Source organism: Loxodonta africana, chromosome 9 (assembly GCF_030014295.1).
Source record: "Loxodonta africana isolate mLoxAfr1 chromosome 9, mLoxAfr1.hap2, whole genome shotgun sequence".
Taxonomy (NCBI): domain Eukaryota; kingdom Metazoa; phylum Chordata; class Mammalia; order Proboscidea; family Elephantidae; genus Loxodonta; species Loxodonta africana.
In genome coordinates this window covers 60,048,503-60,076,195 of record NC_087350.1, presented here as the reverse complement: position 1 = coordinate 60,076,195, position 27,693 = coordinate 60,048,503, and the positions used below count along the sequence as shown (strand labels likewise).

The following is a 27,693-nucleotide window of genomic DNA, read 5'->3' as shown; positions in this document are numbered from 1 at the left end:
GGACTCAGTTCCCTCATTTGTAAAAAAAAAAAAAAGAGAGAGAGGAATATAACAGTTACTATCTCATGGGATTATTGTCAGAATGAAGTAAGTTAATGAACATATTTTTTAGAGTGGTTGGCATTCAATTCAATTACACTCTGTGTATATACACATATGTTCTAGGGAGTTTTCATCATTCTCATGTCACAAATGAAGACGTTGAAGGCTACAAAGGAGAGGTTTCTTGCCCAAGGTTACACACAATTATTTAATTGCATACTTGGGACTGCAATCCAGATGTTTAGGCTTCAGGTATTGAGCTTCATCTACTGTCAAGTTCCTTCTCAACATGCTGGTTATTGTGTTTAACTTCTCAATGTATTTATTCATACAGTCAAATGCTGATTGAGAGCTACATGTATGCCAAGTATTGGCTATTCAGCAGGGAACAAAGAAGACATAGCCCTTGCCCACAGAGAAAATTCAAAGTTGAGCAGGAGATGAGAATTTAAAAACTAAATGTACAGACGCTTTTATGATTACAAATAAGAATGAGTACAGTGGAGAAAGGAACAGGATTCTGTGAGAACCCAACAGGTTGTGTGTGTGTGTGGTGGGAGGAGGTTATTTTGTACTAGATTCTCTGGAAAGGCCTCACTGAGATAGTGACATTTAGGCTGAGACCTAAAGGCTGAAAAAGAAAGTGAAAAGTGTGTGTGTATGTGTGTGTGTGTGTTGGCATGTGGAAGGGAAGGGGGTAGTTCAGTGAATGGAATACTCCTTGCAAAGGGAACAAGATCTGTGAAGTCTCTGAGATGGGGAACAGGTTGGGTTTTGTTTTCAGTTGGAACTCACAGTATAACCAATGATGCTAGCTACACTAGAGGATACACAGGGAATCTGGCATAGAGTTATGTATTTGCTTTCAAACTTAATTGTCCTTTCTGGGATGCTAAGTATCTGAAAGAGCACCGTTAAATAGCCTAACTATGAATTTGTGACTCAAAACCAAACCCCATGCTGCAATCTCACAGTTTACACAACAGGGATGGGCATTAGCAGAAGCCGGCCAAAAGAGCAAACTAAGCTGACATAATTTCACTTTTAGAAAGAGCTAGGCAACTTCCTATCTTCTTTGTTGTTGTTAAATTCATTTAGATGATGAGGTCCTCTGTTTTTTATGTAAAGAGAATCTAGTGGAGTGTTTCAGAGCAGGAATACAGAGTCAGGTGGCCAGTATTCATGTTGTGGCCCTGCCACTAGCTAACCACTTGAATAACCCAGTTAAATGGGCCTCAGGTCCTCAACTATAAAAATGTGGATAACAATCTCCTAGGAATGTGGGAGGTAATATATGTAAATTAAATTTCTGTCATTTCAAACTACTCACTTTTAATGTAAATGCAATAATACACGTAAAGGGCTTACAACAGTACCTGGCACATCATAAATGCTTAATATATGTTAGCTCTTCTTACACTATTTCTACCTCCATCTATTTGATCATCCTATTGTGAAATACATGAAAATGTGACCTTCTTCAAATACAGTTTGGCAAAAACAAACACAATAACCAAGACTTATTGTTTAAGCAACACACTAGCTTTGGAAATAGCAGTGTAAACAAAAGCCCACTCTGTGACTTGTTTTTATCTTCTTAATTGCCTGTTCCTGCTCTGGACCTCAGCCAGGAGTCAGTCTTTAGCCATGGCGTGGACATGTACACAGCCGATTCTGTGTGTGCATAAACAAGAGCACACGGCTCCTGTCACCTCCAAAGACTGCGAAGAAATGACATTAAAAGTGAGTGATTGGAAACAACTGAAATTTAATTAAAAACAAAATTAAAAGTTGTTCCAAGCCTGGCTCTTCAGCCAGCAAGACTCAGAGGAAATTAGTAAGTGCTGCTAATAGCTGGATCCCGTTCACAAGCCTCTATGAGGAGACAGTCGGAGGAAGGAAGATGCATACTCTTTAGATGAAACAATTAAAGATCACTTCTGAGAAATAATTGCAAACAGCATCCTGGGGCAAAAAAGGGACATTACTTGCTGGTGTGCTTCTTTTTGATTTTCTCATTTCCATTATAGAAAAGTGCTCTGAGATTCCCCAAGTAGAATCTTCAGGAAACACAGAGGGGCACTGACTTTCAAAATGGGATTTCAATGAGTGGGGGTGGGAATGAGTTAATTATAAACCATGAGATGGGGGCACATTCCTTAAAAAAACTATCTCCCACCGCCTGATATTCCACCTTACCAATTCATTTATCCTGGGAAACTTTAATGCTCAAGTTCTTAGTAAAATTCTGTTCCCCCTCAAAGAATGGGCTCAGTGAAGTCAACTGTGAGCTAGGGGTTAGGGACTGGGCATCAGGATAATTAAATGAGGCGGTTGCTGGAATGCCACGTGGATGGCACTGGGTGGCAGGCCTGTGTCGAGACAGTGAGCAGGGTCAGGGCCAACAAGTCAGTCTGTCCTCAGGTTCGCAGGTAGCATGGAGACAGGCACAGGAGAAGAAGCAAGAGCAAGGTCATGAACCGAGAAGATGAAGGAAATGACCTGAGGGCAATAAATGGAAAGGAGTACGACTTTCATGTGACCAGAGCTGGGATGCTAACATTTTGTTTGAGTGCCAACCGGCCAGGAGTGGGCCGATCAGCATGATAAACACACAGGGTTGGGGCAGACTGCAAATGTGGCTTATGTTTGCTTGGCTTACCTCACCAGAGCTCAGCCTCACTGAGCCTGTTTTCCTACCCATGTGAAGGCAACCAGATCCTGTGGAGTCAGCTCTGACTCAGAGAGACACCATGTATGTCAGAGTATATTTGTTTTCCGTAAGGTTTCAAGGACTGATTTTTCAGTACTAGGTCACTAGGCTTTTCTTCCAAGGTGCCTCTGGGTAGACTTGAACCTACAGCCTGTTGATTAGTAGTCAAATGTGTTAACCGTTTGCACCACCCAGGGATACCACAGAGGCAACAAGAGTGCCTATTCTATGGTAGATCTAGCCTCTGCTTATCTTTCCAATGTACCTCATCCACTCCACCCTAACTGCACTGACCTTGTTCCAGTTCCTCAGGCACCTCAAGTCACCCCAGGGGCTTTGAATTTGCTGGTCCCTCTGCCTGGAACACATTTTCCTCTCTTGGACTGTTCACCTCTCAGTTTAAATGCCATCTTCTCACAGAGGTCTTCCCTGACCACATGGCCTGGGCATACCATCCTAGCTCCCATCTTGTTCTCATTATTTTAACCCCTCTGCTTCCTTCACAGCAGCTCTCACATGTTGCCACTACTTATTTAATCATTTTGGTAATTTGCTTTGGTGTCTTTCTCCCTGCTGAGAATGAATGCACCTTGAGGGCAGGACCATGTCTGTCTTTTTCAGCACAACATCTCTACTGCTCCAGGACATGTAATAAACATGCAAAAAATATCTATTTGATGGGTGAATGAGCACTGTAAAGATTAAATAAGATCTTATAAATAAAACACCTAGTATACTGCCTGGCACATCGGGGGCAAGTGATGACTTTTAGCTATTGTATAATGATCTAGTATGTTAATTTAGATTCTAATTGTGAACTTGTTTACAATGGGCAGAAGGAAGGGGACTAAAAAAGGAACTGGAAGACTCCAAATGCCAACCTGCTGTCCTCACATTGCATTTAGAACACCCAACGTGTCACAAGGATGTGCCTGTCATATATATGGGTCTTACTGGGGTGTGAGGATGAGGAGGGGGTGGAATTGATTGCTGCAGAGTGTTGATGCAGCAGGTTGCTCAGGGAGAGGGGGAGAGGCTGAGACCAGTTCCCTTTTGCACAAACTTATCTTACCTCATATACAAAAGAGTTCTTTGAGGAGGATGATGAATCTATTCAAGCTCAACCTATCCTTTAATGCTCAACTCAACTTGTTCCCTCTCCAAGGATCCTTTGTGATCTATCTCCCTCAGTGAGAATTATCTTCTTTGTCTTCCATCCTCCCCCTGAGGTAGCTTTGGAAATGATGTCCCTTATGTCTGCTGGGCTCAAGGTTGATTTTAAAGAGTCCATCTCATTGTAGATCATGGGGCCTAATTTTGGACTTCGAAATAAAATTGAAAAGGGGATCAATCACAATAGTAACATTAAACCTTTCAGATTTTTTTTTTTAACATGTTTTTTGTCTTGAATTAGGAATGGATCTAAATGTATTGAGCTACCATTCTATGTCAGGTATTAGGACAGATGTCGAGGCTATAAAGGTGGAAGATAGAGTCCCTGCCTGATAGTAGTGCGTGGCTCAGTTCGGTGATGACTAGATGAACAGTTATAACACAGTCATCAGGGTTGTCATGGAGATAAAATAGGAAGCTGTGGGAGTACAGAACAAGGGCACCTGTCTCACCTGAAAAGTCAAAGAAGGCTTCCTAAAAGTGGTTGCACTGGAGCTGGGTGCTGAAGCCCTAGAAGGCAGCAGCTAGGCGGAATGGAGGACTGTGGGGATTTAGGCAAAGGCAAAGGAATCTTTATAAAAGAACAAAAGACAGCCTGAGCCTTCAGGAAATGTCCATTTTGTTTGACCAGAATATGAGGTACTGAGAAGGAAAATGAGGAAAGATAAGGCTGAAAATATTTTCTGGCTCTAACATTCTACAATTTAGAGAATTGTCATGCTGGCCATTTTGCAACATGCCCGCAGTGTGCCCTCACCCCTATAGCCATGTCCTCCCTCTTTAGGTGGTAGAAGCTGCTATTTTTAATTGATCCTGTATTTCAAATGTGAGCCAGCTCTGATCACCAGGCCCCTAGCCTCCCTTCCGGCCTCTGCTTCCGCAGCAGGTCCTGTGCCCAGCATGTTTATGCTGCATTTGAGTCTGTGCAGGAAAGGGCCGCACTGGAAGCGGTCACACCCCAAGGCAGGGACGGGTTATACAAAATCAAGGTACACACAGGCTTACTTCTGCTTACTTACTAGTCTGTAGTGCACAATTTCACAAGTAAGCCCCTGAGTACCTTGCTTACTGGGTAATAGAACCCTGCCCCCAGGTCCCATCAGCACTGGTGTGGTGGCCAGAAGCAATCATTTTCTTCCTCCTTCATCCTGCCCAAATACTGCACTGAAACATCACCTGAATTATTATTCGAACAATTCCAATCTTCAGGAGAGCAGCCTTTGGAGATCTGGCGAATTAATTTTGCTCACAGAGCACAGTGACATCTCTTACTAACAATTTTCATCCAGGTAGGACTTGTAAAGGTCCCAATACTGTGTGTTCTTCAAAGTTGCTTGCATTTTTTTCTTTCCTACAAATATAGCCAAGAGGTGGGCATCTGATTTTTGATCTCACATAGAGAGGCTATGGCATGAGCAGAATAGTAATAATTACTCACACTCAAGCGTGTTTAGCACAGGCCAGGTCCTTGCATTGAATCACCTTTTAATTCTCACAATAACAGTCTAAATCTAGGTGTTATTAACATCCCCACTTGTAAGAAGATCAAGTTCAGCCATGGAGAAGGTGGAGCTAGGATTTGGACTCATGTACCCTGGCACTGGTGTTCATGTCCTTAATCACCACTCTCTACTGCCTTGCAGGAACAGAATGTTTACTTGTGTTTTCCTGTTTCAACATCTGGGGTCAGTAGCCTCTCAGGATCCCAGGAGGTGACTGCCAAGTCATCTTTGACTTCTGCCCCTCCTTGACTCTGACTTGCAATTTAAACAAAACAAAACATCGCTGTCAAGTCAATTCCTACTCAGCAACCCTACTGGACAGAAGAGAACTGCCCCATAGAGTTTCTGAGGAGTGCCTGGTGGATTTGAGCTGCTGACCTTTAGTTAGCAATCGTAGCACTTAACCACAGCACCATCAGGGTTTCCGACTTGCAATTAGTTGTTGAATTTCTAGCTCTACAGAAACACCCTTATCTTCATTCTCACTTCTGTAGCCCTTGTTCAGACATTATGATGTGGACTAAATAAAGCAGTCCCCTAAAGGAAACGCTGGTGGCGTAGTGGTTAAGAGCTACAGGTGCTAACCAAAAGGTTGGCAGTTCAAATCCACCAGGCACTCCTTGGAAACTCCATGGGACAGTTCTACTCTGTCCTATAGGGTCACTATGAGTCAGAATCGACTTGACAGCAACAGGTTAAAGGGTTCCTTGCCTCCAGCCTTGATCCCTGAAGCTCACTTCCTGTGGCTAGGCAGCAAGTCTTTTTTGAGATAGCATTGTTGTTTGCTGCCCCAGAGTTTCCCCAGACTCATGAGGACCCCGTGCAAAATGGGATGGGGATGTTGTGATCTGTAGGGTTTTCATTGGCTGATTTTTGTAAGCAGGTCATCAAGCTTTTCTTCCTAGTCTGTCTTCATCTGGAAGCTCTACTGAAACCTGATTGTCATGGATTGAATTCTGTCCGCCCCCCAAATGTGTGTATCAATTTGGCGGGGCCATGATTTCCAGTATTGTGTGGTTGTCCTCCATGTTGTGACTGTAATTTTATGTTAAAGGGGATTAGGGTAGGATTGTAACACCCTCCCCAGGTCACATTCCTGATCCAATGTAAAGGGAGTTTCCTTGGGGTGTGGCCTGCACCACCTTTTATCTCTCAAGAGATAAAAAGGAAAGGGAAGCAAGCAGGGAGTTGGGAACCTCATACCACCAAGAAAGTAGCGCCAGGAGCAGAGCTTGTCCTTTGGACCCAGGTCCCTGCACAGAGAAGCTCCTAGTCTGGAGGAAGATCGATGGAAGGCTGATAGAGAGAGAAAGCCTTCTCCTGGAGCCCATACCCCGAAACTGGACTTTTAGCCTGCTTTACTGTGAAGAAATAAGATTTTTCTTTGTTAAAGCCATCCACTTGTGGTATTTCTGTTATAGCAACACTAGATAACTAAGACACTGATTCAGCATCATGGCAACGTAAAAGTCTCCACTGACAGATGGTTGATGGTTGTGCAAGAGGTGAACTGGCTGGCAATCGAACCTAGGTCTCCCGCATAGAAGGGGAGAATTCTACCAAGAACCGTCAATTCCCTAGGAAGCAGTATTAGCAGGGGCTATTGTTTACTATTTACTATATTCTAAGAATTTGGAAAGTATTTTAAATACAGCCACTTACCCTTTGAGGTGGCTTTCTGTGATTCTCCATGTTTCACAGATGAGGAAAACTGAATCTTAGGAAAATTATATAACCAGCTAGGGAATACCACAGCCAGGTTTTAAACCCGGAGAGTGTGATTCGGCAACCCAGACTGAACCAAATTAGACATTGAATAAACGGTTACAAATGTACTGAGTGCAAAAACGAAAACTTCTGCACTATTTAATAGGGGAACCTAACAGACTAGTGGAGTGACGCTGATGCCAATAAAGACTGATGTTACTGTATAGTTCCTGTTTGTCAAGCATTCTACTAAACACTTTATAGACATTACCTCACTTAGTTCTCAAAACCATAAGAGGGAGGTATTATTAACATCCTCATTCTACAGATGAAGAAAAAAAGTCCAGAAGGGCTAATAACATTCCTAATGTCAAACAGCTAGTAATTCATTCAGCCAGGATTTGAAACCAAGTATGTCTGACTCTGTAGCCTAAACTCTTAATCACATCTTGCATTGCTTTTTGTAAAGCAGCTGTCACCCTTACACTCCCTTGTTTAAAAATTTTCAGTGGTTCTATGGCCCCTGCTTCTTCCGTTATGATAGCTCTTTGTACTGGGTACTGCTCTTCTCATCTTATCCTCCCATTGGTCCAGCCCATGCCGCTGGAGCCTTGGCCACTCTAGATACTATCTGTTCGTGCCACGCCTTTGCCCATGCTGTTTCCTTTGCCTTGAAAACTGTCCTTCTCGTTCTCACTCTCTCCCTCCATCTTCAGCATAAGAGCTCATTCTCAGTCTCAACCTGTTCATCCATTTTCTTCGAATAGAAGAAGACATGGCCCAAATTCCTCTTGTTCCCTGAAGCTTTACCCAGATCTTCCCAGGTGAAAATACTTTAGGTTTCCCTGGCAACCTTGCTGACTCTTGCCTCTATGTCTCTCATGGTCCAGATTATGGACTATTGTAGTTGTTTTGCTTTAAAGCCATCCTATTTTTTTTTTTTTTATATCGACGGAGGTGGGTTTGGTCTTTTTTTTTTTTTTAATATCTTAAATAACACTCACGATGCCTTTGGGAGCAAGATTAGCATTTGCTGAATACCTATTTTATGCTGTTGTCATACCACTGTATTTCATCCTCGTCACAACCTCATGAAGCAGGAACTATTAGCTCTACTTTTATGGGAAATTAATGGTTCAGATGGGGAAATTGATGGCTCAGAGAGGTGAGGTGACTCATATGAGATCCATGGTTAGTAAGTAGAACATCATGGATTTAAGACTGAGATTTCCTGATTCTAAAACCTGTGTCCTTTTCCCTACCTCACTCTCTAATGCTGACTCTGTCTGAGTTCATCCCAGAGTGTGAGTCCTGGCTTGGAGTAGGCACTAGGCAAATGTCAGCCGAGAGTCGGAATGAGCAGATTCACTGAGAAAGCCCAAATGGGTCCAGAGCTAAAGTAGAGGAGGGAATAAACAGAGGCTCGGTATAAAAAAAAAAAAAAATTTTTTTTTAGGGGTGGTCTAGGCCCAGGGTATGACTCCAGCTGAGGGTGAGATGCCTAGGCCTTTAGCAGAGGCTCAGAAAGTTGCCAGCAGCTGCCAGAAAACACAAGGCTAAGCAGCTGCAGATATATTTGGCTTGGATGACCAAGAGGGGTGGGCTGGGAAGAAGATCCAAACAGCGAGGCTCTGCTGAGCATTCGCATTGGTGGAGGGGGCAGGTTTTAATTATTCCTCCCATCTCATCATGTCCCCACTGAATACTCTTGTTGGCATCTGAGATGTTCAGGGTCCCTTGGCAGCTGAGGCTCAGAGGTGGAAGGCATCTTGACACTAAGGCCTGGGCTCCCAACCACTTCCTTTTGCACTCAGGCAGCCTTGGGAGCCTACATTCCCTGCAGGAGTTGGCTATGATCCTTCTAAGCTTTCTTCAAATGGCAACTTGTGGGCTGTGAAAGGTTTGTTTAGCTGTCTCTGCTCCTGACATCCTTGCTCAGGGGGCTGCCGGGCTGCAGGCTGAACCAAACCAGGGTCTAGAGAAGGAGGACTGGGGACTCTAATAAAATGGTTGCATAAAGATTTGGGAGGTCACGTACCTCATGAGATAAGTAAAGGGAGAAGATGCAAGATTTGCACACCAGCATTTCTCATTCTCTTTTGGAATGTTTAAGGCAGGGAGGCATTTTAAATACCATCTTGTTCCCCTCCCACATTTTACAGTGGAGAAGCAGAGATTTGTCCACAATCATGGTGAATCTGTGGCAGAGCTGGAACTTAACCTTAGTCATCTACTCTTGCACCACATCCTATAGCTGCAACTTTGAAAATATTCTGCTAAGCCACTTCCTGCCTGAGTGACATGGAGGTGGTCATATAACTTCTGTAGGTATTAATTTTTTTTAAGTGTAAAAAGGGGATGATAATTAGATCTACTTCATGAGGTAATTAGCATGGAGCCTGGCACTTAGCAAGTGTTCTTTAAATGTTACCAATTATAGTTGTTATTATTATCACAACCATTGGGAGGCTTAAACAGAAGGGTCTATGTAAACGCAATGAAAAGTGCCCCTGCTTCTCTCTGGGATGTCTGCCATTATCCATTACCCAGCCCCAGGTAAGTATCAACAGTCAGGGAGCACCTCATCGAGACATTTCCTTAGCACCACTCTCCATCTCCAGCTTGGGGTACTTGACTGCCTCTCATCTATGGTCCCAAGCACCCAGTATAATCCCCATTATGACTCCTAATCACACTGCATTTCATCTCCTATTTGTTTACTGTCTCCCACCACCACTAAACTATTATTATTATTTTTTTTAATTATATTGTGCTTTAGGTGAATTTTATAGTGCAAATTACTTTCTCATTCAAAAATTTATACACAAATTGTTTTGTGACATTGGTTGCAATCCCTGCAATGTGTCAGCACTCTCCCTCTTTCCCTTTACACTCTGGGTTCTCTGTATCTGTTTGTCCAATTTTTCTGTCCCTTCCTGTCTTCTCATCTTTGCTTTAGGGTAGGTGTTGCCCATTTGGTCTCCTATACTCGATTGAACTAAGAGGCACATTCCTCATGAGTATTATTGTTTGTTTTATGGGCATGCCAGATCTTTGGTTGAAAGGTGGACTTCGGGAGTGTCTTCAGTTCTGAGTTAGCAGGGTATTTGCGGGCCACGGTCTCAGGGGTTACTCCAGTCTCTGTTAGACCAGTAAGTCTGATCTTTTTCAGGGGAATTTGAACTTTGTTTTACATTTGTTTCCTGCTCTGTCTGGGACCCTATATTGTGATCCCTGTTAGAGCAGTCAGTGGATATAGCTGGCCACCATCCAGCTCTTCTGGACTCAGGCTGGTGGAGGCTGTGGTTCATGTGTTCCATTCGTCCTTTGGACTAATATTTTTCTTGTGTCTTTGGTTTTCTTCATTCTCCTTTGCTCTGAATGTGCTGGGACCAATAGATGTATCTTTGATGGCTTCTAGCAGGCTCTTCTGACCCCAAATACTACTCATCAAAGTAGGGTATAGAACATTTTCTTTATAAATTATGTTATATGAATTGACCTAGATGTCCACCAAGACCATGGTCTAAAACTGGGGACTTTTTTGAGGCCAGCCGTTGTGTTGTATCCATCTCTGGATCTCTAACATCTCAGCATTCCATAGAGAACGTAATATGAAAATATTTGTTGATCACAGGAAGGGAGAGAAGCAGGGAAGGAAGAGAAACACTGTGTAAGAATAAGGGGGTGGTGTTATAAGAGGTGTATAAGAACAAGGAAGAATGAGTCCCTGGAGAAGGACATCATGCTTGGTGCGGTAGAGGGTCAGCAAAAAAAGAGGAAGCCCCTCAATGAAACGGATTGACGCAGTGGCTGCAACAATGGGACTGAACATAACAATGACTGTGAAGATGGCACAAGACCAGGCAGTGTCTCATTCTGTTGTACACGGGGTCGCTATGGGTCGGAACCAACTCAATGGCACCTAACAACAACATAAGAACAAGCAGATAGTACAAATGGTTAGCACACTTAGCTGGTAATTGAAAGGTTGGAGGTTTGAGTCCACCCAGGGGTGTCTCAGAGGAAAGGCCTGATAATCTACTTCTGAGAAATCAGCCATTGAAAACCCTGTGGAGCACAGTTCTACTCTGACGCACATGAGGTCTCTTGAACTGGAATCAACTTGACAGCAATTGAGTTGTTGGCTTAGGTTATTATTAATGACTTAACTATTTAGCCAAGCCAGTCTCCCTAAAATTGAACCTCCTATTTACCTGGTCTTACTAAGACCCCACTCCAACTCTTCTCTTGTCACTAAAAATTAACAAGGTTATGAACAAATAGCAAGGGAAAAGCACAATGTCCTCAAAATCAGGACTACTCTCGCAGATAGCAAAGTGCTTTCATACTCATCAGCCCACTAACACTCTTTTGAAGCAGAGAGTATTAACACTGATTTTGAATGAAAAAGCCAGGGCACGGGGTCTTATATTCAAGATCCCAAAGCTAGAAAGCAGAAGAGCTGGGACTAGAAGCCACATCTCCTGGATCTTAGATCAATGCACATACCTCTCTTTCATGCTTTCCTCTCTCTCTCTCCCACGTACTGCCCCACGGCACAAAGCTACACCACTTTGCAAACACCAAGCCAATAATGATGGGCCATCTGAATGCTATAGAGTTGAGCTCCATCTTATCAGAACCTATCCAACATTCTCACTTCCCAGTCTAAACGTCAATATGGCCTTCTGCTCAAAACAGCAGAATGGAATTATTAATGAGAAGAAATTAGGTTTCCCTACTCTTTGCAATAATCCTCTGCCCCTAATTTCCAGGAACATATTTTTGGACTTTTTTTTTTTTTTTTTTGGACTTAATCTGCCATCAAAACACAAAAAATTAGACTCTAATTTTGGATGTCAAACTCAGTTATCTCTTCGGGTAGGGAGGGAAATTAGTAATAATTCATTTTGGTCTGAAGCCAAGCTAACAACTCAGTCCAGGGTGTCATTAAAAATCCCAACCCAACTGGCTGTTGTGATATATTTAAAACTTGAACATGTTCAGCTGTTTGAAATGGTTTTCCTGGGTTCGTTCTCCCTCAAATTGCTTGTCACTCTTAACCTGGGGATGCGTTACTATTTAAAGTAGAAATGACTTGAAGCATTTTTCCTTCCATGATTTTGAGAAGAAAAACAGACTCTACTTTTGGAGGTAACCACAGCTCCCAGCACCAGCTCCAGGCCACTGCTGAGCCAGTTGTCCACTAAGCACAAGAAGAGGAAGAAGGGGAAAAAGTTTTCACAGTTTATAATTATATTACCGGTTTCATTACAGATCTCATTTTAATTCTGACTGAAGCCTTACCTCGCTTTCTCCCTGTACTCTCTCATATATAGTTATTAAATCTGGGTTGGAGTTCAACCTATTCTTCCTGATTTCAGCATATTAATATGGCTTATTAGTATTTCATTGCTACCTCCCCCTGGGTGTCCTGAATCTCAGCTCAATTTATATTTTCCTCTATTCCTGAGCTCTGGAATAAAGCTTGTTTCATTTTAATGTTGGAGGGAAGAAGGTGAATTTGATTGCAGTTTGTCATCTTTAGGGATAGGAGCAAAGGCCTTGGGAAGTAAAGTCAATCACAGAAGAGAAGGCAGCCTCAGACTTCTTGCACGGTCATTCCCAGGATATATCTTCTTGGGGCATCTGGGTCCACCTGCCTGCCCTCCCTCCTTTCTTCTTTTAAAGCCACTATTTATTACATGCCTACTATGACCCTAAACCTCTGTTAAGTATCACAGTAGGTTAGGCATGAATAAACTATGGCCCTTTTCCTTCAGGAAATTTAACTCTAATCAGTGAAATCACTTCTTTTTTTCATTCAATGAATGCTTTTGAGGGGCACCAACTGTTTTAGGCACTGTCCTAGGTGCTGAAAATAAGGCATGAAAAAAACATGATCTCTATCTTTATGGAGCATAAAACCTAGTGGGAAAGGACAATATTAACTAGATAAATATATATTTACAAATTGAGTTAAGTGGATGAAGGAAAAGAACATAAATCAAGGATAATTATTAGGAAGGGAACCTAATAGAGGTTGGGATGTAGAAACAGGAGCTCAGTCACTGTGGAGTAAGTGAGATTTATCCAGGAGAAAGGGCAGTGGTAGGCAAAGAAAAATTCACACAAACGGAACAGTATGTGCAAAGGCCCTGAGGCAGGAACCAAAAGAGGACATTCAAAGAACCAATGTGGAAAGACAGTGGTGTGAGAGGAGGCTGGAGTGACAGGAGTCATTTAGTGGTTTTATGGGACTATGCAACATGTTGGCATTTTCATTTTAAATGATCAGTGTTTGCAGTGTTGAGACAATATTGGGGAGGAGCTAGAATTAATGTAGGGATGTCAGTTCCTAGGATGATGGCAGTTGTCCTAATAACACATCTGTAGCAATAGCAATGATGAAAAGTAGAATGTGGAGTCATTAGAAAAGTACAAATACAGTTCTACAGAACTTTTGGGGAAGGAGAAATTATTTCTGATTGGGGAAATAATCAAAAAAAGGTTTTCTGGATGAAGGACAAAATTGAGGTAGGCTTTAGAAGATGGGTAAGGTTACAAAATATGGAAATAAGGAAAGTTACTCTTGGTGGAGAGCAATGCATAAGCAAATATATAGGGTGGGGCAGATACAAGGCAAGGTAGCCCATTTGTCTAAATAGTATCAGGGGTGTTCAAAGGAGTTTAGGAAGAAAAAGGCAGAGATCATATTGTAGAGCACTTGCACACCTGAACTTGTTCCATGGTGTTCAAAGATCTGCAATTAAACTAAACACTGTAAAACAAAGCCTGAGATGATTTCAGAGAGCAGGATGTCCGAGGAACTACTCTTTTAGCACAAATTTTTTGGCAGTCTGTAGCTGGGCACCCACTTTCAGTGTGGTATAATTTTCCCTTCTAAGAGTTGAAAACACTCCTCCCATGAATTCAAATCACTGTAAACTAACTCTATAGCCAGTTATGAACCTCTTTTTTCATTGGAAGCATGAAACCCCAAATTAGTTCACTCTGCTGGGCTGAAAGGCAAGAAGTGGGGGGTGGAAGCAAATAAATGCAGACCAAGACTTGTTATACACAATTCTGTGTTCAAAACCAACTACACTGTAGCATATTAATGATTCCAGCCATCTAATATGTGGACTGAAGGGTGGGCACTTCCACTTGATGATTTCATAGGCTCAGAAGGAACCCTCTGGCTCCAAATATCTCAGTTATTAGGAACATAAAAAATATACAGTTTTATGTGTGTGTGTATCCCTGTGTGTGTGCGTGTGTGTGTGTGTATTTAGCCAAATAAAGTGATCAAGAGTTATCCCTGATCCTCACCCATTTCTGAGTCTCACTTCATTTCAGAGTCTAGGCAAAGAATAGGTGAAGTTCAGGATGAGGTAGTAAAGAATATTATTATTAATAATAATAAAAACACATTCTGAAAAAAAAAAAAGAAAAACCTATATTCTGATAAAATAATTCTGAATCAGAATATCCTATACCCAAGCCAAACCCATCCCTTCACTTCTCTTCTGTGGCCTTATGGAAATGTGGCCATCTATTCTCATGAAATTCCCTGGGATGCGGAACTCATTATCTTGCAATGACCCCTTTCCAATATTAAAAAAAAAAAAATACTATCACAACTACTAACATTTATACAATTTATTGAGCCATTACTAGGTCCCAGGTACTGAGCTAAAAGTGTTACAAGCATTATTTCATGTATTCTTCATAATAACTCTATGAGATAAGTACTGCTTATCCCCACTTAACAGATAATGAAACTGAAGCTTGAAAAGTTGAATTGACTAGCACAAAGTCACACAGTCAATAGTGGAGGAAAATATTTCCAGAATAAAGTTGCATTTTCTCCCATCCTGGCTACCATCACCGCCCATATTGCTCTAGGTTTGCTTCCCAGGGCCTCCCAGAACAAGTCTGTTCCCAAAACAAGTAAGAATTATCATGGTCTATCTCTTCTCTGGAAGCTTGGGGCATAGAAATACTTTGAACTGAGTGGGGGAAGGTTCAGTTAGACTTTGGCTTTCATCCTTTGGTTCACTGCTCTCTCAATGTGTTAATCTGGCCAAACCACTTAACATCTCTGAGTGCTACTTTTCATGTCTACAAAATAAGGATGCTAAGAGGTGCCTCACAAGTTTGCTATGACAATTAAATAAGGAAACTCATGTTAGTGTGTTGAACACTGCCAGATACGTAACTGGCACACTCAATAATATTAGTTTTATGTCTTGTTTAGGTTCCTTCAACTTTTCTATAGAATGATTCTTTTTCAACCTTTCATTAAGAGGTAATTAGATATCTATAGTATGTTTGCAGTCTGTTAACACCAAGTTGTCTCCTTTGGACATGTTCCAATGTATCATTCATAGAACAGAGAACTCTAGGTGTAGTGTCAACTGCTTAACCTCTGTGATCAGGGCTGGTATGTTATAAAACTTAAGGGTGGGACCATTCACACCGTGTTAAATACTATAGGAAACGCCTGAAGTTGTACCATGAAGCCGCTCCATTAATATAATTTTGATAAAGTCAAAGATGGAGGAGCCCACAGTCCTTATCAGTGCTCCAAGGGTCTTCAAGGAGTTATCCTAGCTGTTAGATGGAAGAAACTTAACACACAAAATACAGGCACAGTTCTCAATCTTTTTTTTATGGAATCACCTGGAATTTTTGTTAAGAATATTAATACCTGGACTCCACCCACAGAGAGTCTGATTCATTAGTTCTGGGGATCATCGGCCCAGATGGTCTAAATGCAGGTATCAATAGGCCACATCTGGAGAAACGATGCTAAGTCCAGTAAGCCTGGCGTCAAACCAAGTCCGTCTATTCACTGTGTCACAGCTAGTTGTTCACTTCTCAGCAGGGCAAATAACCACTGTTGGCCTTGAGGAGGTCTGGACTAAGAAAGGAGGAGATTTGCCAAGGGCTCCGATGGGAGGCTGCAGTCAATATGTATTGCTCTTGCCAGCTGGGCTCTGGACAAGTGCTGTGTAGTGCTGACCTTTTCCTCATAATGGGTGGCAAGCATCAAGTATAATATGCAATAACACAAGGGCAGATTTCATTTTCTTCCCAAAGACGGGGCCTATTACTCAGCTCCCGCCAATGTTTCAACACCACAGACAACTCAGTGTTCAAGGCTGGCTGGTAGCTCCACCTGCTAAGAAAGGGTGGATGGTTCCACAGTTGAGGGAGGAAGTTCATGCAGGAAGGTGAAAAAGGATGAGAACTGCCATGGTCATGAGCCTTGGGTGATGTGGTCTTAAATGGAGCCCTTCCCATTTGAGGGAGGTTGCTTTCATCCTGAAAGATTTCACTCATTAAGATGTGAGTGTGTTTTTAGTGTATTTGTTTTTATCTTTGCCAGTGGCATTAGATGGGGGCCTATATTATGATGTGGGTGTATAGATGCATGTAAAAAAATTGTTGAATCATATACTTACAATCTATATTCTTTACTGTATTTATGTTATATCTCAATACATTTAAAAACATCAAGGCCAAATGATGTCAAGCGTTCAGGGAAATAGGCACATAATAGGAAATGGGCACTTTGTCTCTTGCCCTCCCCTCCATGTTACTCTTCCCCCCATACACACATACCTCCAAGAATCAGCTAGAAATCCCACTAGTCTAATCCATAAAAATTGGCCCTTGCTGGAGGCTTCTCTACCTTCACAGAAGACAAGGTTCAATTCCTCTCTAAGTCCTGCTTTCCTTATCTGTCAAATGGGTTAATAAAGACCACCTTGGAGAGCGAGTGTGGGAATGGAATGAGCAATGCATACAGAATATCTTACCCACAGGATGCACTGACATCATGCTGGGGAAGGTTCTCAGAAATCTTGTTCATCCCCAGGCAATCAAAGCCTTCAAGTGTTAACATTTTCAAGTGTTAAAGTCAGTTGCATTTGGGGAGAGGAGCCATATAGTAGACTCTCTGTTCCATTTCTGTAACTGAGAATAGCTACTTTCATCTATTCAGTTTCCTATATACCTCCTTATCCTGCCATGTCCCAGCTTCTGAAGTCTCTTCCTCTATGGATTGTTGTAAGGATAACAGTAATTGTAGCTACCATCTATCAGGCAACTACAATGTTTCAAACATTCTACTAGGCATTTTACATACATTATATCATTTAATTTTATTTTCAGATGAAGAAAATGAGACTTGGGGAGCCAAGTTGCCTCTTCTGGGTTTCACAGCAAACTAAGCAATGGAACTGAGATTTGACGCCAAACCTCATTTCAAAGGATGCATTCTTGATCAAGGCATTATAGCATCCAGGGGCAGAAGATTCCATTATGACTTGATGGAGACCACACTTTGGGCTGGGTTCCCCCAGTGCTGCCTGCTGCTTGCTCCATCACATGCCCAGCACCTGCACACCCCATGGTTTTATTCCCAATCTCCTTTGGTCTCTATGCAGTCTGTGGCCTAGTTTTGCTTGACTCACTCTCCCTTTATGCTTAGAGATTTAATAGACAAATCACATACAAACATTTACAATTTTACTTTAGTTTAAGCTCCATCCATTCCTTGAACACATATTTTTTGAACTCCACCACGGATCGAGCACTGTGGTAGTCCCCAGGGATATAATATTCCCACCCTCCCACCCCCCCTCCCCGTGACTACTGCCTTCCCAGAGATTCTAGACTAGTAGGAGAAACAGACTAGTTCTCAGGCAGTTATAAAGTTCTAAGTCCATGACAAACCTCAGAATAGGGACCAGAGAGAAAAGACATCTTGTAATTCACCATATTTTTTTTTAATCCTTCCAATATATCAACTCATTTTGTGGCTTTCCTGGGTAATCATCCTTAATTTTGCTATTTCCCAGCAACATGTCATTTGAAAACCAGATAAACATAGAATAGAAGTAGAAGTTGTACTCTTCATAATAACCCTACAAGTCAGGCACTGTTGTTGTACCCATTTTATAGGTGCAGAGACTGAGGTTCAGAAAAGGTAAGTCATTTGTCTGATCACCAGAGTGGCAGACAAGAGAACAAGTATTTGAATTCATGTCTGTATTATTTTAAACCCTGTGTTCTTTAGTCATTAAGTTATTTTACTATGACCTTGAGCAAGTTACTTAGCCTTAACCCTAACCCTAACCTTAACACATTTAATAATAGTAATGCCAAGTGAGAACAAGATTCTGGAGAAACAGGCACCATGATATCTGGCTAGAGTATGTAAACTGGAACAACTTTTCTGAAGGGCACTTTAGCAATAGATATCAAGCACCTTACTCAGTCTCTGGGACCATGCTTTGTGAATGGCTATAGTGACTTTAGTGTCTCACTAATTCAAATTAATTGAGTGAGGAGTAGAATGTAAGATACTTATAAAATAGATTTACAGGAAATGAGATATGAGTACTCTCCAGGTAATTCCAAGAAAGTTCCGATCATATTCCTTGTCATATGTTTTTAATTAGTAAATATTCTTTTGGGATATTTTGGAAAAATATCCATAGAAATGATAAAACTTAGTAGCTTCTCTGAAGTAGTTCAATCTTTACTTCCCTAATCGCATTTGAATTCTTTATTTAACACTATTCTTTTGGAGCCCTGTTGGCACACTGGTTAAGAGCACAGGCTGATAACCAAAAGGTCGGCAGTTCAAATCCACCAGCCTCATCTTGGAAACCCTACGGGGCAGTTCTACTCCATCCTATAGGGTCGCTATGAGTCGGAATGGACTCAACAGTGATGGGTTTGGTTTTTTGGGTGATTTTTGCCCAGAGAGTAAAAGCAATCTTTTGTTTAATTGAAATAATCTAGGACTCTAAGTGATAAAGGCCAGTTCCAAGGAGAATTTGGACTTTTTTTTTCCTTCAATGAAATTCTGAGGTTGGTCATGCATGGAGGACATCTGACCAGCTGGGGGAACAAGACACCAAGTAGGTGTGGCGCATTTCTGATGCTCGGCTCTTACCGTCTGCGATGAAGTGCTCAGGCACATGCAGGGTGACCTTCACAGTGAGTGGACAGGACATCTGGCTGCCACACACCATGGCCAGGATACAGGAGCTCACAGCGATCAGTGTCAGGGCCGTCTTGTTCACTGGGCCTTTCAGCAAACCTAACAACACAAGGACACACAAAGATACATAATTCCATGAGGCCAGGAAATGGACATGCAATGTAGATTGGGAATCCTGTTATTTTCCAAATGGGAAGCTGGAAAGACAGACCATGTTTTTCAACCTCTGTTCTTGCAGTGCTGACTCAGTTGTCCCTTGTTGGGTCCTAGTCTAACTCTCTGCACAATGGGCTTGTTATTCCATTTGGTAAAGATAAAGGAAACAAGCTCCCTAAAATTGTGGCAATTCTCACACCTCCCCTCACAATTATGTAAACTGTCTTGGATAATTATTAATGATATTAAACTCTCCAATCTCTTTAGAAGCAAGTGAGAAGATACTCTGTTGCTGAATTTAGTAGGTATAGTAGAATGAGCAAGTTGCCCTGATGGCACAGTGGTTAAGCGTTCAACTGCTAACTGAAAGGTCAGAGGTTCAGACCCACCCGCCAATCCACTAGACAAAGATGTAGCAGTCTGCTTCAGGAAAGATCACAGATTGGAAACTCTGTGGGGCAGTTCTACACTGTCCGATGGGGTCACTATGAATCTAAATTGACCCGACAGCAAAGGTCAATGGACAGTAGAATGAGCACGGGATTTAGAGTTAAACAACCCTGGGTTCAAATGAAGACATTAGCCCTACTGGCTATGTGATCTGCTTCATTCTCTGTTTTCTTATCTGTATCATGGAAAAAAAAAAAAGTTGCTGTTGAGTCAATTTCGACTCATGCCAACCACATGTGTGTCACAGTAGAACTGTACTCCATAGAGTTTTCAGTGGCTAATTTTTTGCAAGTAGATCACCAGGCCTTTCTTTGGAGGTACCTCTGGGTAGACTCAAACCTCCAACCCTTTGGTTAGCAACCAAGCATGTTAACCATTTGCGCCAAACATCTCATAGGGCTACTGTAATGATTATGTGGCATGATGTATATATATAGTGCCTGCCCTCCAGAGGTGGTTCAAGGGTAGAGATCAGTTCAAATCAATTTCACAAGCATGTATTGAGCACCTACTATGTGAGATGCATAAAGAGTTGAATAAGAATAGTCCCTGTTGTTCAGGATTAAAGATAGGAGGCAAACGCAGGCTCAGCCCCAACTAGTCAGAATCCAAGGCAAGTTTTGCTAAGAGCTAGGAGAGAGGGCAGAGGATGGGGAGACGAGTTTTGTCTAGGAAAATTAAAGACAATTTCACAGATGCAATAGAATGAGTAAATTGGATTCGCATGGCCAGAAAAGCACTGGGCCAGCAAAGAACTTCTATGGAATCAGTCCTGAGTCCCCTCATCTCTGATTCTTTCAGCTTTGCTATTCACATCCACTTTCAAGGGTCTGATTATCATCTTTAAAGCAATACCTCTCGAAATTTCCATTACCTGCCCACGTTCCTCTTTGAGCAATAAATCAGTTTATCCCCAACCTCCCTAGGCATCTTTCCATAGATGTCTACCTGGTATGTCAAATGCAGCAAGTTCAAAACTGAGTATACTATCTTGCCCCTAAACCCTTTTCCTCTTTCCGGGCTTCCCAACTTATTGAAAGCTCCACCATTTAGACAAGCCAGAAACTGACACATCACCTTTCAATCATCTGTCTTCCTCATTTACAGCCTCCAAATAGCCATGTCATCCCGTGTATTCCATGTCCTGAGCATTTCCACCTCATTCCCCTCATCTCCCCTATCATCTGTTTCCTTGTGGGATGAGGGGGGTATAGGCACATCTGATCACTTCACCCCCTGCTGTAACCACTTCAGCTGTTTTGCAACATCTGGCCACAGGATGCAATCCATGCTCTCCAGCCTGGTGTCTGAGGCTTTTCATCATGGGTTCCTAAACTCCTATCTCCTGATGCATTCTCCTCCCTGGCCCAGGTGCAGGCAGGACTGCATTACTGCAGTGCTCCTTCAATCGACACTCATCAGCATGTTAATATTAGTGTAGGTTTTGCTTCTTTTGCACAGAACGCTACTTGTTTCCTTGTCCATTCATCACGCTTCGAAATTCACCATAGATGTACCTTCCTCACTTCCTAGGTGGACAAACTGCCTACATTAATTATGCTTCCCAAAGTTCCTTATTGAAACCCTAGAGTTCAGTAACTAGACGGCAAACTCCATGATGGTAGGCACTATCTCTTTTGCTCACCATTGGATCCCAGTGCCTAGTACAGTCTCTAGCACCAGGATCTCAATAAGTGCATTATAGCATTCAGGGATGACAGAAAAAAACATTAACGATCAGAGCTGCATAGGTGCTGACCAATCAGAAAGCACGCCAACCATAAACAATGCCATATTGGTGGGTCCCAACAGAACAAAAATCATATGACAGCCCAGTTTGGAATTGCTTGCAAAGATATCTGTTTTTCTTAATAAACTGTAAGCTGCTTGAGAGAAAGAATCCCATCTTCACCAGCATTGTGTCACCTACACCAAGCTCATTGCCTGGCACCTAGAAGTTACTTAATATAAGAATAGGGTCCTTGTCTATATTTTTCATCCTTTGTCTCCCAGCCCATGGTGTATGGTGGGGACTATTCATATATTTGTTGTTGTTAAGTGTTTGTTAAATGTAAGAGGAGATCAAATAAAAACACAGTTCTGGTGTCAGGAGATGTGAAATCGCTAAAACCTAAAAGCATCACAGAAAAAAAAGAAACAGGTTTTATCTCTTCTCCAAGTGCTACAAAAAGCTGTTTCAAACTCTAATAATACAAACATTTTAGTAATTAAATAGCATAAGCAAGCTAACACAATGTTCTCTATTAGCAAGAGTATGGGCTCTGGGTTGGTGCCTCACACAAGCCATGGTACTCCAAGCTTAGAGAGTTAATGATACCATGCAATAGCAGTTGGCAGCAGTACAGAGTTTATACTCCATACAGTCTGTTGTGGAGGAAGAGTCTGTGAGGATGAGTCCAACATGAAACACTTTTTGGGAAAGTGAACCAGGCCCAGAGGGTGAGATGGGAAAAGTAGTTAGGGGCTTCTGGGGTTGGGGAGGAGGATGCCCTGGACGGTGAGTCATGGATGACATTGTCCTGTGGATCCCTGAGGAGGCATCTCTCATACCTGGTCCATACAGCAGCAGAAATGGATGTGACCAAGACATTCCTTTCATAATCAGCTGGCTACCAGAAATACTACCGAGGCTCCACAAGGGCTGACTTCCTGTCTGGGAGAAGACGGCTGAGGGGCAGGAGTGGGGGTGCACATACTATCCTCCTAGGGCCATGCTGGGCTCATGGCATCCCCTGTGTCACTGAACCTTCATAGAAATTCGGGGTCCTTAAGAGTCAACGTGGGAAGTGAAGTCACTTTAGCTGTTGGCCCTTAGTTTTCTCACCAGGAAAATAGAATTTAAAATGACTTATCCTTCAAGAATGTCCTAACATCTAACGAGGCAGTAATGCCAAATGCCCAGCACAATTTCTGACACATAGTAGGCCCTTGGTTAAGCACCTGACTGCTAACTGAAAGGTTGGCTGTTTGAACTCACCTGGAGGCTCCGTGGGAGAGAGACCAGAATATATTAGGAATTGAATGATTCTTTGCAGAGACTGAGACAGGAGGAATAAAGGGAGGGACTTAGGAAGAGGGAGAGTTGGTGGGAGAATGTGAATGAGCAGTGTCCTGGGGCAACCATTTACTCAGAGAGTGCCTGGATCCCTTCGTTGTCTCTGAAGTCCAGGAAGAAGAAAGCATGCAGGTCAAGCCTGCACTGAGGCCAGATGCCCATGGAGCAGCCATTGGGGCTTGGGAAGTTGCCATGGCAACTGAACCTAGTAAAACTGCATAGTAGGCCTCAGACAAAGGTGACTTCTTAAGCATTCCTGCCCCAGGGCACTGAGCACCAGCATGCCACTAGTTCTGAGTCTAGACAGTAGCAAGGTAGGCAATATCCATCCCATAATGCCCACCCCCTCCCCAACCAGGCTCTGTACTTTATTGGTGGAAACAGAGATGGGAAAGGGAATCTCCATTTGCTGAGTGCTTACAATGATTCAGGCACTGTGCCTAGCACTTACACCCATCCATTCAACCAGCCATTCATATGTTCAACCACTTTTTTTTACTGAGCATCAACTTCTTCCAGGCATTGTTCTAGGCATGGAGGATATGCTAGTGAACAAAATAGCCAATGTCTTTGCTCCTGACATTTCCATTACAGTGGGGGAGAATGACCTCATTTTATCCTCACAGCAAACTGTTGTTACTGTCACTAATTTATAGGTGAGTAGGGTACAGAGAGATTAAGTGACTGGTCTAAGGCCACCCAACTTGTACGTGGCAGAGGTGGGATTAGAATCAGTTCTCTTTCGCCAATATCACACTCTTTCCCACTTTACCAGGGAAGAAGGATTCCAGCATGGTGGTATATACTTGCAGAAAGAGCGTGGCCTTTAGAGCCAGACAAATTTTGGCTTAACCACAAAATCTCTGTGACACCTGCAAGCTGATTTAATCTTCAGAGAATACTACATCTTCTTCTGAAAGGAGTGATCTCCCTTCACAGCTGACATGAAGACAAAATAAGATAATGGATTTAATTGGTGAGAAAGAAGTGCTCATTAAATAATTGTTCCAGATAACACCTTGAGCATTCTCAGATGGCAAAGGCCATGGTTCTCCCTGGTTCACATCCAGGTTTATAGTTCCCTCCCCAACACTTGCAGTGAAATGAATTGTGCTGCAGGAATAGAATTCTACCAGGGCATACAGATTGTTGGGACTGGACAAAGTTAATAATCTGATTTCCCTTTCACTTCCCCTCCCTCTTATCCCTCAACAACTCTCATGGCAGTAGGGAACGGCATAAAATGCATTGCGTGAGAAATTCGACCGGAAACAACTTGGCATTGTTGGTCCACACGCTGCCTATAATTTGAGGCTTGATTGATTCTCGGTTTGGAAATGCCAGGTTGAGAGAAGAAAATCAAATTTAACTTAAATTTGGAATTGAATCAATCACATTTTACAATGAAGAAAACAGATCTAACCCTATCAGACTGTTGTGCGTGGAAAACTTAAGAGCTGCTGTGCTCCCATTGATTCCTTCCTCCTGATAGCCGTGAGGGAGGAGACTAAGTCTTGAGCTGAGAAAGAACTTCTTTCTTTGGAGTGAAGGAGAGGGATTCTAGAAACCCATGAGGCAGACAGGCCATTTAGAATAAATAGAGGAGGCAGAGCTTTGACTCTAGACACGAAGGTTTAAATCCAGACTCTTCCATTCAGTAGCCATCTAACCTTTGGCAAGGTACTTAAACTCTCAGAGCCTCAGTTTTCTAATCTATAAATGGCAATGATAATCCCTAACCAGTAGAGGATTAAATGGGGAGGTCATAATTACAGCACTAAGCATAGTTCCTGACCCATAGCTAGGGCTCAGTAAACTCTAGGTTTCTTTCCTTTCATCTTGCTTTCTCAAAACTCTACTGCCCAATACTTGGCACCCAATACTTGGCACCATCAGAACATGTGACGCCTTCCCCTGTGCTGGGATTCTGGTTTTTACACTTCGTTGCTGGCCACCACGAACAAGTCACCTTATTCCTCTGAGCTTCAATGTCCTTTCTGGAAATTAATTAATTCAGTAAGTAGACACAGGATCTACTATGAGCCTGACCTTGTATTTTGTGGCCTGTTATATCCCCAGCATCTATAAGCATGCCTGAATAGAGTATTCAATAAACATCTGTTGAATGAATGAATACTAAAATTTTGTTCTCTTTTCTACCAAGAGGTGTCAGTATTAGAATATTGCTATTGGTTCTTTTCTAGCCACATGTATCCACTCCCTTCCTCTGACAAGGATTAGTCCCTGCCCTGACAGAAATCACACAAAAAGCTCTTGTTGAGGCCTCCAATCTGCCTGCATATCAGGGTGACCACCGCAGATTGCTGGGGTGCCTCATTAACCTCCCTGACCACCACCTGGGACTCCTGCAGCATCTGAGCTCCAGTACCTCTGTGCTTCTCTGTTGTATTTCTGGAAACTAAAATTGGGACACGTTGTCTGACAAGTACAAGTGTCACGCTGGAGGCAGGAGAAAAGAATATTTGAAATTAGGGCTTTCTCGGAAACCTTAGGTATGTGGTCCCATATCCTCAGCCTCCCTCTTATACCTGGATTCTCCACTCACTACGTTAATGCAATGTCTCCATATGCAGCTTCCTTCCTGCTTCTTACCGCCGGGGTCCATGTCTCTTACCATCCCCTCTCTCTGTCTTTGTCATGGACCAGTGTCTTGTGCTCTTTGATTTTGGCACTCTAAAACCCATGGCATCCTTAAATCACATTTATGTTTTCTCAATCACCCATCTATTGTAAGATTTTTTTATAAGGTCTGTGCAAGCGTACATTAAGCCCTTGATTTTGTACTTCTGGAGACAGCGAACCCAACCCCTACCAAGTAGCAATTCTGTTCTGACAGCTTAATGTACTAAACTATCCTAGAATCACATTCTATAAACCAATAGCACACTGCTGTCCACATCACACAGGCCACACCTAATGCCTCCTCCCCAGAGGAGCTATTTAGTCAAACATGTCAATTACATTGCCTGGAGCCTTCTTTCCTCCAAACCAAATATTACTAGTTTTAATTTATTTCTCTGAGGTCATATATTGAGTCTTTTCATTATAATTTATATAGATTTCCTTTTCTTAAAATGGTTTTCCTAATGAAAAATGTCACAACTGGCATCACCATCATCATCATCACCACCACCACTAATGTTTATAATTTATTATGTTCCATACAATATAACTAAAAGCTTTTCATGTAGTCTCTCATTTAATCTTCACAGAAAAATAATGCACTCATTTCTATTATTACATTTTACACATAAGGAAGCTCAGGCTACCGCTTGTCAAAGTCTATGTAGCTCAAAAGTAATAGGGCTGAAATGGAAAATGGTCTGTCTAAAGAGACTTCAGAGTTCAAGCTTTAAACCACAACCCTCCACAACTGCTCAATCAACATGCTAGACATAGCCTGAGTAGGGTAGGGAGAACACTAACTGCCTAGCTGCTTAAAGACCCCAGCTTGCCCTGACACTGTGGATGATCATGACTGTGCCACAGTTGCTGGTCTACATCACCCCACCTCATGCTGACCACAGGTCTTCAGAGAACTCTCCTCATCATCAGAATGAACTTGTCAAGGAGAACTGAAGGTGAGAGGGGCTAGCTAGATGGCTGTTGCTCCTCCTCCCTCAGCCCCAGGTCCTTGACTGCTTTTCAAACAGAAAGTACTGTGTAGCCTCAACGACTCACAGTGTCACCTGAGGTCAAATCATTTTCTGTGAGGTCAACTTGGGGACACCTTTGACTTGCTTTGCTCCATGAATAAGGAGAGTTTCTACAGTACCAGGCTGGGATTGTGGCCCCTGTAAAGCTACTGGCAGCAGACACTGAATGGGGCTATACCAAACCCAAACCAAACCCATTGCCGTTGAGTCCACTCCGATTCGTAGCGACCCTGTAGGACAGATCACAACTGCCCCATAGAGTTTCCAAGGAGCGCTTGGTGGATTTGAACTGCTGACTTTTTGGTTAGCAGCCGTAGCTCTTAACCACTACGCCAGCTAGGGTTTCTGAATATAGGGGCTACAGACTGCTGAAAATCTGGATCTCCTTGTAACAGTTATAGGTAGCAGTGTCTGAAAGGGCAAAGGTAATTTCAAGGTGAAATGGAGATGACGACAGCGGTATTGGTAATGAAGATGGTACAGATAGCAACGTATTTTTTTCAGTTTTCATTAATTTACAAATTATTCTCAAATATCTCATTCCCTTTTCACTAAAACCCTATGAAGTAGGCATTGCTGTTACCCCCATTATAACCAAATCAGACCAGAATGGTTGCTGTCACATTGATTCTGACTCATGGGAATCCCATGTATGTTAGAGTAGAACTGTGTTCCATGGGGATTTCAATGGCTGTGATCTTTCAGAAGTAGATTGTCAGTACTTTCTTCCGAGGCCCCTCTGGATTTGAACCGCCAACCTTTTGGTTGGTAGTCAAATGCTTACCTATTTGCAATGTACAGGGAGGGACTCATTAACCCCAGTATACAAATTAGAATCAGAGACTTAATGGTGAACTCATATTCACACACCACAGGAATAACTATGCCTTAGAGCTACATTCCCTGACTCTTAGCCTAGTGCTCTTCCATGACACCGTGCTGTCAGTGCCTGGCCAAGGGCCCACTAGCTGGAGCGTGAAGGTAGGATTAGAATTCATGACTCCTGCCACTTGACCTGTTGCCCACATGAGTGCATCCAAATGCTTAAAGAACCATACTGCATCTCCTGCAAAACAAGATGCACCTTCTAAGAAAATTTTCCATATTTGAAAAATTCAGGGACCTGGTACATTCTGTATTCCCCTCGTATAGTACCAGACTGTGTATCTGGT

General features: G+C 42.5%; 1 protein-coding gene across 3 annotated transcripts in view; it reads right to left on the bottom strand.

Moving 5' to 3' along the window:
* ASTN2 (astrotactin 2) overlaps nucleotides 1–27,693 on the bottom strand; it is a 1,052,667-nt gene that overhangs the window by 640,643 nt on the left and 384,331 nt on the right. For all 3 annotated transcript variants that reach the window (XM_064291547.1, XM_064291548.1, XM_064291551.1), the window contains one exon: nucleotides 19,115–19,261. In XM_064291547.1, coding sequence (XP_064147617.1) covers nucleotides 19,115–19,261 — 147 coding nt within the window. The remainder of the gene's footprint in view (nucleotides 1–19,114; nucleotides 19,262–27,693) is intronic.